Here is a 13560-nt window from a genome sequence, read left to right on the forward strand (position 1 = left end):
CTAAAAGGAACAAACAACATAAAGGATCTGGCCAGAGTCAGGAAAAAATTTAGTCAAAGAACTTCACACAAGATCAGAAACTTCATATAGCTATATCTGCAAACATCTTAGCTAATTCATGGTTATTTTCTCACATAAAATAGTCATTGTGTGATATAGTTACTTTTACTTATAGTAAAACTATCATTCAAAAAGATTAATTTCAACTAATTTCTTTTGAATGTAGATATTAATCAATCAAGTGGTGAGTGTATAATAATTCAAAAGCCTAGCAGGCTTCCATTTAGTTTCCTCTATTTGCTTATAAACAACATTGCTGCCCTGGAATCAAGATGCTTTTCAAAAACTAAAACCTGTTCCATTAAAGAAACCATTTATTAAAGTAATTTAAAGATAATATAATAATTGACAGTAATTTGAGTTTTGTTGAATGGATACTAAGAGCATATTTTCCTTATACAGTATCCTAAGAATACAGGGTTTCTTTTATTTTTAAATAACTACTTGCATATTGTTCTTAACATTGTAAATGAAACACTCATTAAAGCTAGGAAACAAGAAATTGCATACTGGAAAGAAAACTATTAATATGTGTGTTTTAACTAGCTGTGTGAAATAGTTCTGATGCCATTTAAAATAACTTTGAATGGTATCCACTATTCTACACTACCTTCAGGTATCATATAGCCTGACTTCAAAGTGAATGATGATGAAATAAAAAATACAAAATAATTTAAAAAAATATTTTCCACTTACCCAACAAGAATTTAGAATACAGTAGGCAAAATTTTTATCATCCAAAACCCCCAACTTAAATGGTTGAAGCACTGAAGCCTTCCTGTGCATTATGACCAAGAAAGAATGTTCGCTATGCATCTGCATTCACGTGGAGATAGTGTCATCATGCTGCTTCAATTACTTCCTTTTCTCTAGTTTCAATAAAATAATACATCTCTTGATCACATTAAAAAAATTCCATTTAGCTGGAACTAGCTTCATCAGAGTGGCTGATTATTGTTAAAAATTGATTTGGTTATATAACTCTAGTGAGTGTCTGTCATTTGACCATGACTCACAGCAAATGCCCAGTACACTCTCTGTTTCTGTTGTATTTCAGGATTTTCTATTAATTTCAGTGACAAACCCACACAAAAGAAATGGGTTTTAAAAAAATACCCATACAATCTCAATGAAGGCGCAGGTCATAATTATACATGAATGAACTGATGGCTTCCTATAATTTCTGATGTCCTGAATCAAAGTCCTTAGAAGATTGAATTGTAATGGCAGTATCATTAAATTAAATTATAGAAAATCAAAGTAATTCAGTGGGAAAAAAAGGTAGTATAGTACTTATATCCTCTATATATATACAATAAAGGAGAGTGAACATTTTGTGATGAAACTTATCACTAAAAACAACTGACTCAGTCTCGGTTTTGGTTGTAATAGAAATTCCTAAGTAGCTTTTTATTAACAGAAATTTTAGACTAACACTTAAGTCAGATGAAGGGGATATAGAATTCTGAAGGCTAAGTCTCGGACAAATGATTTAAACTAAAAGTAAAAAAAAAAAAGAAAAAAAAGCCAGGGTTAATTTATTAACATAATCATTTCAAACTATTTTAAAGGGAAATTATTCAAATTGTTTATTTACTATCCCTTTTCTAAATAACTCATGAACATCCAGAAGCAAACCTCTTTTTTTCACAGTAGCCCTTCGAAAGATTTAAGACTGAAAGAGTTTATGAAGAGTTTGAAAGTGTAATTTAGCAAAGGGATATTTATAAATTTCAGCACTCAGTATCTGAAATTTACCAATAATATTCATTTAGAATTTTTATAGATCTAACTTGCATATTAAAACTAATGAGAGCCTATCAAAAAACATGAAAAATGAAATTTCAAGACACTGGGGTTCACAAATGAATTAAGTTAGTTGACTTGACTGACTAATACGAGCAGTTACCCAAGAAAACAGACCCATAATCAGTTTTGAACCTTATTTCTTGGCCAATGTGTTGCATCTTGTTCTGTTGTAATAGTCATTTTTACTCCAAAATTGTTTCAGGGAAATGCTCTGGAATATTGAAATTACTCTCCAGCTAACTGCTTAGTTTTTCTATTCAACATTAACTGAAGAATTTTTAAAGTAGGGTTATCCATAGGGTCACAAACAGTCAGACATGACTTAGCAACTGAACAACAATAAACTGGATATTTTACCACTAAAATGTTAAAATATTTGTCAAAGCATGTTGCAGAATAAGATAACAGAAATAAACAGTGCCAATGAGAAATGGTGAAAGTGAAAGTCACTCAGTCGTGTCCAATTTTTTGCGACCCCGTGGACTGTAGCCTGCAAGGCTCCTCTGTTCATGGAATTCTCCAGGCAAGAATACTGGAGTTGGTTGCCATGCCCTTCTCCAGAGCATCTTCCTGACCCAGGTCTTCTGCATTGCAGGCAGGCTTTTCACCAATGACACATTCTTAAAAATGGTAAAAGACTTTGAAAAGCAAAAAATTGCCTATTACAATGAATTCTGAAACCCTAAAGGACAATTTCCATTTATATAAACTGCAAGGTGGTCTAAAATATTTTGTGATTTTTTAATATTTCAGTTAAACTCTCAATTGGCAAAAATTTAAGCAAGTGATGTTACAACCTAAATATTTTTATTCAATAAAAATTTTCCTGACTCCCCACCTTCAGTTGTTTATACAAATGTTTCCTTTGCAGTGAAGCCTCGTTTTTCACATCATGTATCATCTTACATATCAGATAATATACTTATGTTCCATATTTATCATATCTTTGTCCTCACTAGAATGTAAGCGACATGAGGGAATGAACTTTTGCTTGTTCTACTCACAGAAGTACGTATTCCAAATTCCTAGAATAGGAATGCAGGCATGTAAATTCTCAATAAATATTTATTGAATAAATAAATGAATGATTCTCTGTGATATGTACTGATTAACAAGAAATGCATGTTCTGTCACACTTATCAAACCAAGGAAAAAAATCTTAATTTTTTATTTTTGAAATGTCATTACTTTTTCTAAAGTCACCTAGAAGGTCATGGTTATTGAATGCATTTAAAACTGAATTTGAAATTGCAACTTTGAGTATAATTCTTTATTCCAGCAGTGAATTCACCTATCTATGTAGTTTATATATGTGTATCAAGAATATTAGAATCAAATGTTTAAACATTAAATTTAGTTTAATCACAATTCTGTACCTATTACTTCTCTTTCTATACGCCAATGTATCAGCACCATCATGCTATTTAAATACAAGTCATTTGTATGATGGTGTCTTGTAAAAAATGTGTCTTGTCAGTACACATTTTACATTTGAGTAGAAATAGTTAGAAAAATAGATTTCATAGTAGTTCACCGTAAGATATATAAGTGGATGATCTTTTCAAAGGAAATATTACAGAACCAGAGAAGAGGATGATATAGGCAGTAAGATCCAGGGAAGAAATGGCAACAGAAAATGGGAGGGTGATGATGGAGGGATTTACGGCCTTGAAGTGTACAAAAAATTACCAGAGGGAATTTAATGGCGATTTTTTTTTAAGATGAATAAAAACTGATGCTTACAATCACCCGAGGCCCAGCTGACATTAAGCATTGTGAATTTGGAGAAAATTCAATTGACAGAGTTACCTGAATTTCTCTAATAATATTTAGCAGCCCAGAACCATAGCAAATGAAAGATTAGATTAACCCAGGTCTAAGAAGTAGAACAGGGTAAAATTTAGCTACAATGGAAGAGATATAGAAATATTATACATTTTCCACCCTATTCAAATGCCAGGCCAAAATTGTAAATTCAAGGATTTTCCCACTCATAACTGTCCTAAATATATCTTAATACTGTTTTTCTTCCCTGGTGGCTCAGACGGTAAAGCGTCTGCCTGCAATGTGGGAAACCTGGGTTTGATCCCTGGGTTGGGACGATCTCCTGGAGAAGGAAACGGCAACTCAGTCTAGTACTCTTGCCTGGAGAATCCCACGGATGGAGGAACCTAATAGGCTACAGTCCATGGGGTCGCAAAGAGTCGGACACGCCTGAGCGATTTCACTTTCACTTTTCACTTTCACTTTAGGTAAAATTGGTTTAAAATATTTTCTGGCTGAATAAAAACGTGACTAAAACTAATGACACATCAGTTCAGTTCAGTCGCTCAGTCATGCCTGACTATTTGCAACTCATGGACTGCAGCACTCCAGGCCTCCCTGTCCATCACCAACTCCTGGAGCTTACTCAAACTCGTGTCCATTGAGTTGGTGATGCCATCTAACTAGCTCATCCTCTGTCGTCCCCTTCTCCTCTTGCTTTCAATCTTTCCCAATAACAAGGTCTTTTCAAATGAGTCAGGTCTTTGCATCAGGTGGCCAAAGTGCTGGAGTTTCAGCTTCAGCATCAGTCCTTCCAATGAATATTCAGGACTGATTTCCTTTAGGATGGACTGGTTGAATCTCCGTGCAGTCCAGGGGTCTTTCAAGAGTCTTCTCCAACACCACAGTTCAAAAGCATCAATTCTTCAGTGCTCAGCTTTCTTTATAGTCCAACTCTCACATCCATATATGACCACTGGAAACACCATAGCCTTGACTAGATGGACCTCACTGGCAAAGTAATGTCTCTGCTTTTTAGTATGCTACCTAGGTTGGTTATAACTTTCCTTCCAAGAAGTAAACATCTTTTAATTTCATGACTGCAGACACCATCTGCAGTGATTTTGGAGCCCCCAAAACTAAAGTCTGCCACTGCTTCCACTGTTTCTCCATCTATTTGCCATGAAGTGATGTGACAAGATGCCAAGACCTTATTCTTCTGAATGTTGAACTTTAAGCCAACTTTTTTGCTTTCCTCTTTCACTTTCATCAAGAGGCTCTTTAGTTCTCCTTCATTTTCTGCCATAAGGGTGGTGTCATCTGCATATCTGAGGTTATTGGTATTTCTCCCGGCAATCTTGATTCCAGCTTGTGTTTCTTTCAGTCCAGCGTTTCTCATGATGTACTCTGCATAGAAGTTAAATAAGCAGGGTGACAATATACAGCCTTGTCATACTCCTTTTCCTATTTGGAACCAGTCTGTTGTTCCATGTCCAGTTCTAACTGTTGCTTCCTGACCTGCATATGGGTTTCTCAAGAGGCAGGTCACGTGGTCTGGTATTGCCATCTCTTTCAGAATTTTCCACAGTTTGTTGTGATCCACACAGTCAAAGGCTTTGGCATAGTCAATAAAGCAGAAATAGATGTTTTTCTGGAACTCTCTTGCTTTTTTGATGATCCAGCAGATGTTGGCAATTTGATCTCTGGTTCCTTTGCTTTTTCTAAAACCAGCTTGAACATTTGGAAGTTCACAGTTCACATATTGCTGGAGCCTGGCTTGGAGAATTTTAAGCATTACTTTACTAGCGTGTGAGCAGTGGGTTTTTAATACGCACCACACTAGATAATTCAGATCGAAAGACAACATAATATCTAGAAGGTATAGCAGCATACTATATAAGTAATTTTGAGCATTACTTTGCTAGTGTGTGAGATGAGTGCAATTATGCAGTAGCTTGAGCATTCTTTGACACTGCCTATCTTAGGGATTGGAATGGAAACTGACCTTTTTCAGTCCTGTGGCCACTGCTAAGTTTTCCAAATTAGCTGGCATATTGAGTGCAGCACTTTCACAGCATCATCTTTTAAGATTTGAAATAGGTCAACTGGAATTCCATCACCGCCACTAGCTTTGGCCCACTTGACTTCACATTCCAGGATGTCTGGCTCTAGGTGAGTGATCACATCATAGTGATTATCTGGGTCATGAAGATCTTTTTGTACAGTTCTTCTGTGTGTTCTTGCCACCTCTTCTTAACATCTTCTGCTTCTGTTAGGTCCATACCATTTCTGTCCTTTATTGAGTCTATATTTGAATGAAATGTTCCCTTGGTTTCACTAATTTTCTTGAAGAGATCTCTAGTCTTTCCTCTTCTATTGTTTTCCTCTATTTCTTTGCACTGAGCACCGAGGAAGGCTTTCTTATCTCTCCTTGCTATTCTTTGGAACTCTGCATTCAAATGGGTATATCTTTTCTCCTTTGCTTTTTGCTTCTCTTCTTTTCACAGCTATTTGTAAGGTTTTCTCAGACAGCCATTTTGCTTTTTTGCATTTCTTTTTTTGGGGATGGTCTTGTTCCCTGTCTCCTGTATTATGTTATGAACTTCCGTCCATACTTCACCAGGCACTCTGTCTATCAGATCTAGTCCCTTAATCTATTTCTCACTTCCACTGTATAGTCATTGGGATTTGACTTAGGTCCTACCTGAATGGTCTAGTGGTTTTCCCTACTTTCTTCAATTTAAGTCTGAACTTGCTAATAAGGAGTTCATGATCTGAGCCACAGTCATCTCCCGGTCTTGCTTTTGCTGCCTGTATAGAGCTTCTCCATCTTGGCTGCAAAGAATATAATCAATTTGAGTGATTCTTTCACCACATGTTTTCATGAGGACACATAGCACTTTCTATATTCACATATCTGCATTGTATTTACATATCTGTATATCTGCTCTGTATTCTTTCTTCCTTTCTGATGCCCCAAAGTACCTTCTTTCATAATTTTTCTTTTTCTTTTTTTTACATGTTGATGTATGGCAAAACCAATACAATATTGTAAAGTAATTAACCTCCAATTAAAATAAATAAATTTATATTAAAAATAAATAAATACATAAAAAAAAGAAAAAAGAGTATAACAAAGTGTAGTGAAATTTAGCAAACTTTAAAAAAATTTTTTTTTCTTTTCTTAAGGAACTTCTTCTGTCATTCATTTAGTTATGCTTCCTGGAAATAAATTCTTGGTATTTCTTGAGTTAAGAATGTTTTGTTTTATCTTTCTTTCTTGAAGGAAATAGGATTCTGGGTTGATCTTTTCTTTCAACAACTGAAAACTTTTGTCCCACTTTCTGGATTTCATGGTTTCTGATGAGAAATCTATTGTCATTAGAATTTTTTGTTCCTTATAAGTAAAATGTTTTCTTGTTTTCAAGGGATTGTTTGTCTTTAGTTTTCAGAAGTGTGATGATGATATGTTTTGGTATAGATTTCTTTATGCCTCTCAAATTTGGGATTCATTCAACTTCTTGAATCTTGTAAGTTTATGCCTCTTGCAAAAATTGAGAAGTTTTCAGATGTTATTTCCTTTTCATCCCCTCTTTCCTTGATCTCTCCTCTGGCATTCTGATAACACGAATATTAGGTCTTCTGCTGTACTCCAGCAGTTCTTTGATACTCTGTCCATTTTTTCCCTTTCAGTCTTTTTTCTCTCTCTTTTTCAGATGGGTTAATTTCTACTTCTCTATCTTCCATTTCACTGATAATTTCTCTGTCCTCCCATTCTGCTGTTGAGGCTGTCAACTGACTTTTGTATTTGCTATTGTATTTTTCAGTACTGAAGTTTTCATTTTTTCAGTACTGAAGTACTTTATATCCTCTATTTTTTGAGACCTTTCATATTTTCCATTTGTTTCAGGCATATTTGTAATCGCCATGTTAGAGAAATTTTATGATGACTGATTTCAAAATCTTCATCAGATCACTCTAAATCTCTGTTAGCTTGGTATTGACATCTATTAATTGTCTTTTACCATTCACCTTGAGATCTTCCTGAGTCTTGGTATGGTGAGTGATTTTCAATTGAAACACTGACATTTTGAGTACTATGTTAAGTGATTCTTCATCTTATTTAGAACAGTTTTAGCTGGTCTTTTCTGAATACCATTCTGGCAGGGGAGGGGGAGGTTGCTGCCTCCTTACTGCCCAGGTACCCTACTTGACCTCCATTGACTCTGAAGGACATTCTCCATGTTACTGCCAGGATAGGATAGGAGATCTGGCTCCCCACTAGGCCTCCGCTGACACCAGGGGACTGTGGTGGGAGGGACAGAGTGGCCTTGTTACCACTGGGTGGTGATAAAAGTCCTGATTTCTCATTAGTCTTCCTCTGACAGTGTCCCAAAGGGGAGGAGAAGGGATACCTCATCACTGTCAGTGCGGTGGAAGTCCATGCCTCCAACATGTGAGGAGATCATTACTGCCCACGGGCAATGCTAGTGTCTTGTTACAGCCTCCTGAGACTGGAAGTATAAGACTCATGCTTGTACTTTGTTTGTGTGGACAGGTTTGGCACTGCAGGTTTTAGCTGCAGCATTTGGCTGGAGTAGAGCAGTCATGGTCTAAAAGTTTTGTGTCTGCTAGGCTGCCCTTTCTTGGTTCTCTAGCTACAAAGGGTATGTGTGTATATATATATATATATATATATACTTTTTTGTTTTTTGGTGTGGGGAGGGTCTACCCCTGTTGTTGTTTTCCTGTTGCTGGCTTCTTTGGATCCAAGTCTGGATATATGAGGCAAAAAGAAAACCCAGGAAACTCTCCACTCTGTTGTGCCCTGGGTCCTGAGATTCCTAGCCAGACTGCCTTCTCCTCACATTTCAGAGTCTCTTTATGTTAGTTTTATATATAAAATTCAGAAGCATAGGAAAAATTACATCTACTCCATCTTCTTGGAAGCAGAAGTCTGACTCCATTAACATTTTGATATTTGTTGTTTTCACTTTATATTTCATAATGGGATGTTAACTCCAATTGTCAATTTGGCAACATATTATTTTACACTTCACATTCTTGCCAAAGAATATAAGAGATGCTAAACACTCTGCTCCCCAATTACCATCAATGCTAGGTAGTAAGAAGCCATATTAAAGGAATATGACCTCAGAAGTCACAGCCTACTTGCCATGTGAAAAATTTTACCTCTGGTTCACATCACATCACTGAAACCTGCATATCTAGCCCCTGAGAGTAATGCTTATACTATAAAATGCAGGGGCACTGTACTGCATCTACACTGAACAAGATTATAATGTAAAAAGCAAGTGTATAATTAATAAAAAATAAAGTGATTTCTAAGTTATTTGTAGAGGGTTAATAACAGTATGATGCACTACATCTCAAAGTATCCTTTTATGAAAACAATGAAAGAATCTCCCTCAGCTTTATATCACAAGGAGGTAAATAACCAATTTATTTCTATATTTTGAAAAACTGTGATTTCCTTGCTTTGGCTACCAGGAAGTTCAGAGTCACTTTGGTCAATCCTTACAGTACCATACAGCAGAGATTTTGTATTGGCCTTACCCTCAGCTTCTTTTATTTTTCAGTCAAGATTCTGCTTTTACCCAGGTTTCCTCATGTATTTGGTTTTTATCCAGTAGCACAGTATGCATTTTGGTACCTGATCCCATTTATTTTAGAAACATACAGGTGCACAAATATGTTAAAAAAAAAACAGAGGGTTTATAAGCTCTTAAAAGGATAGGAAATGATAGGAAAAGAACCTCAGGGTTGTTCTCAACTCATAATAGAAACTTAATAAGTGCCACCCATTTTGATCCCATAAGGATTCTTTCTTAAGAGACCCTACAAGAACATATTTGTGGTCACATAATTTACACTTTATTTGTTAGATGGAGCTTTATGAAGGGACAGACAAACACAAGTATTACCTGGAGCACCGAAGCACCACTGTGGAGAAACTGAAGACCACTTTCAGCTGAGTCAATTCCACCAGTGGCCAAAATGGGAAATCCAGGCAAAGCACGAGCAATGGTGGTCACAGCTCTCAAAGCAATAGGTCTGATGGCTATGCCTATGGAAAATAAGGGTGATCAATGGTTAGAATATTGACCACTTGAGCATATTGCCTTATAACACTACTGTGTGATGGTATAACACTACAGTGTTGTACTAGACAAAATTCAGTTTCATCTCTACTTAAGATATATGAGTATGAAAAACAGAAACATTGTCATGTTTCAAAGTATGTTAATTTATTAATGAATATATTCTTATTTTAAGGACGTTGATGCTATTATTGCATGCAGGAATGTTATGCAAGTGGGTAGAGCAGTGCAAACTCCTGCATAAAATACATACATACTACAATTTGATATATAGCACCGTGTAAAAGATTGTATGGAACACTCAAGCATCTGTTTGAGAAAGAACAAGGAATGGCAGATTTTGTAAAAGAAAAACAATCACATACAGTGCAGAAATAGACATACAGCTCTGTTATGTTTCCACGAAGTATAAAGCAGCTGGTGTGAATCGAGATAGTGCAAAACAAGTAAGGTGCTGATGAACTTACAGATTCCATATTGCATTTTACATGTATTTTCCCAAATCTGACGAAACATAGTGAGCCTAGTCTAATTTTTCATATGTTAGAAAATTTTAACCAAGTTAAAGAGAATTTACTAGAATTCAGTAATTAGAGAGTGTATATTTGATTTTTTATACATTATTTAACCAAACATTACCAATACATAATTTGCTAAGTGTAATAAAAGCTGCAGGGATGGACAGAAGACATCATTTTTTAGGTCATATTTCACATGATTACACTTTATAAGGCTGCTTAGACTCTCAAGGGTTAACACAATATGGAGTAAATTAATGTTCTCACAATATAGATATAATTTAATATTTCTGATGTACGCTCATAAGCCAATGGTCCCTTAAAGGCATTTTCTGAAGTAAAAGTAGTTTCTTTTGTGCAAGAATGTGGCATTGCCTCAACCAGACCCCTACAAACAACTAAACAAGTCAAAGGTAAAACAAGTCTTTTGTGGTGAGTACTTTGGCATCCTGTCCACCATTACCAGCATCTTTACCAGTGTTCTCAGTATGTATTTATTGGTGTTCCCATTAAGGAAGCACAAAGAGCTTTCATTAAAGTCAGTGGTTGGGCGTCTTTGGTCGCTCACTGGTAAAGAATCCACCTGCCAATGCAGGAGACATGAGTTCTATCATCGATCCAGGAAGATCCCACATGCCGAGGAGCAACTAAGCTTGTGTTCCAGAACTATTGCGCCTGTGCGCTAGAGCCTAGGAACCACAGCTACTGAGCCCATGGGCTGCAATGAGAAGTCTGCACACCACAGCTACAGAGCAGCCCTTATTCACTGCAACTAGAGACAAGCCCTCACATCAGTGAAGACCCAGCACAGCCAAGAGTAAGTAAACAGAAATAAATTAAAAAAAAAATAAAAATAATTAAAAAAATAAAATCAGTGGTTTTCTTTTCATCTTGTTCATTTCAGATGAAACTGAATTTATGTGTAACTAATGCTTTTGCATTCAACACCAAAATGTTTGTGGAAATGACTACTTGGTGCTCCCAAACCTAAAAATATCTTCCGCTGGATATTAGCATTCGTAGGCAAGAACATTCAATGCTGAAACTTCGAAATTCCATAACTGACATTTAAATACAAGGCAGTAAGTTAGGGCCATTAGAAACTGAGCATCAAAACCCTATTTCTATTTTAAAATACTTAGCAGTGACTTCTTAGTCTGAATGTTTTAATCACTGAAAAAGGCGAACACAGTGGACGGGAGGATGCATGGAAAGAATACACACACACATACTTATAAAAACATATCTTCAGCTATACAAAAAAGAAATTTGAGAGTAAAGGTGAGAGGGAAGCATTTTTAGGGAATTTGTAACTTGAATCTTTTAGACAGACATATAGCCATCTTGGCATAATATAAATGACATGTTTGATATATACTAAGTTGATGGCTCCTTTACACACATGTTACTTTGAAGCAATAAAGAAATATTGGGATTCTTTTTTATTTTTTTTTCTTATTCAGTTGACCCTAGAGAGCAAAGGAAATTTGTGCTAAGCAGATAAATGATTTATTTCTAACTGCACTGTTAGAAGACTATCATTAACACTAAGGGGTGAAGTTTCAGAGTGGTACACAGGGATTTGGCCACATATTCCAATTGATATTAATGGACATCAAATGGCAAAATCCCAGAACACAGCTTTGAAAATTTAACCAGTTCCTTTTAAAGGGCAACATTATTACACAGGCGTTAAAGAACATCAGCAAACCCTCAGTGGCATTTTAAAATGTTCAGTTAGGTCAATAAGATGTTTTCTACTTGATGTTTTCCTTCTTTTTCTAAAGCTTTTCTAATCTACCTAATGAACATGAAAACCTTTCAAACTAATAAAGGTATCTTTTTAAAAATTAAGAGTAATTATGTTCTCTGAGGAAATGTGATCCAAAAATGAAGAAATGGATCCTTCTGTTGCTGAGTAATAGTAAATTCAGTTTTAATTTCCATTATAAATTCTATTTGATTGGTTTGCTTAATTACTTGATTTAAATGAAATATAATCTACCTGTTCTCAGCATTTTTTTATGGGGAATAGGTTTTAAAAATGACTTTTATCTGCCGTGAAAGGTTTTTGGAAGGAAACTGAAGGTACATAAAAAGATCTCTCAAATTGTTATACAGAAATTTTTTAGTTTTAAAATGACAGAAATGAGGAATAATTGATTCAATATAAAAATAAAACTTCTGGTCACATATATCAATACTATGCAAGATTATACATATGTTAATTAAAATGCATAAAGATTTTCAGAATCATGACTATTGAGATAATTTTTTTAAAAATTTTGGCACTGCTATGGTAATTAATGATTTTAGATCAAAAACCAGGGAGGAAGAGTCCAGTTCGAGAAGCTCAAGGAATTAAAAGTAGACTCCATCCTAAAAAAAATTGAAATCCTATTAGCTTAAATTAACTATTAGGCAACGTGCAATTTAAATTAAGTCTTCATCTACATGGGATAACCAGATGGGCCTGATGGGGAATTCAGTTACATCAAGCGTTTCCATCTCAAATGTGTGGGATGCACCAAGGAAAGTTAGCCATCCTGAATCCTCACATTTTGAAAAAGCTGCAGGTTCAAACAAAGAAACAAACAAATGTGAACCAGACCTGTGAGTTCCAACACTGATGCCAAGACATGTACCATTAGGAAAACTTTACATTCATTTAAACATCATATATTTTATAATTACTCCTAGAGAGAAGGGAATTTGAAGATGAACTAGTTACAATATCAAAGAAACAACAGGGTCAACTTCTTAGGTTAAAATTCTAGCTCCACTATTTACAAGCTGTGTAATCTTGTGAAAATTTCTTAACATTTTAATCCATAAAATAATAAAATTTTAATAACTTCACAAAGCTGTTCTGAGGATTATATATATATATATTGCTGCTGCTGTTGCTGCTAAGTCACATCAGTCGTGTCTGACTCTGTGCGACTCCTTAGACGGCAGCCCACCAGGCTCCCCATCCCTGGGATTCTCCAGGCAAGAACACTGGAGTGGGTTGCCATTTCCTTCTCCAATGCATGAAAGTGAAAAGTGAAAGTGAAGTCGCTCAGTCGTGTCCGACTCTTCGCAACCCCACGGACTGTAGCCTACCAGGCTCTTCCGCCCATGGGATTCTCCAGGCAAGAGTACTGGAGTGGGGCGCCATTGCCTTCTCCGATATAAAGGGCTAGCTCATGATAAAGATTATATGTGTGTGCTAAGTCGTGTCAGTTGTGTCTGACTGTTTGCCACCTCATAGACTGTAGCCTGCCAGGTTCCTCTGTCCACAGGAT

General features: G+C 35.8%; 1 protein-coding gene across 1 annotated transcript in view; it reads right to left on the minus strand.

Moving 5' to 3' along the window:
- Positions 1-13560, minus strand: part of DPYD (dihydropyrimidine dehydrogenase) — a 930457-nt gene that overhangs the window by 169706 nt on the left and 747191 nt on the right. Inside the window, exon 19 of the mRNA XM_004002217.5 lies at positions 9579-9721. Within this exon, the coding sequence (XP_004002266.3) occupies positions 9579-9721 (143 nt within the window). The remainder of the gene's footprint in view (positions 1-9578; positions 9722-13560) is intronic.

This window comes from Ovis aries, chromosome 1 (assembly GCF_016772045.2).
Source record: "Ovis aries strain OAR_USU_Benz2616 breed Rambouillet chromosome 1, ARS-UI_Ramb_v3.0, whole genome shotgun sequence".
Taxonomy (NCBI): domain Eukaryota; kingdom Metazoa; phylum Chordata; class Mammalia; order Artiodactyla; family Bovidae; genus Ovis; species Ovis aries.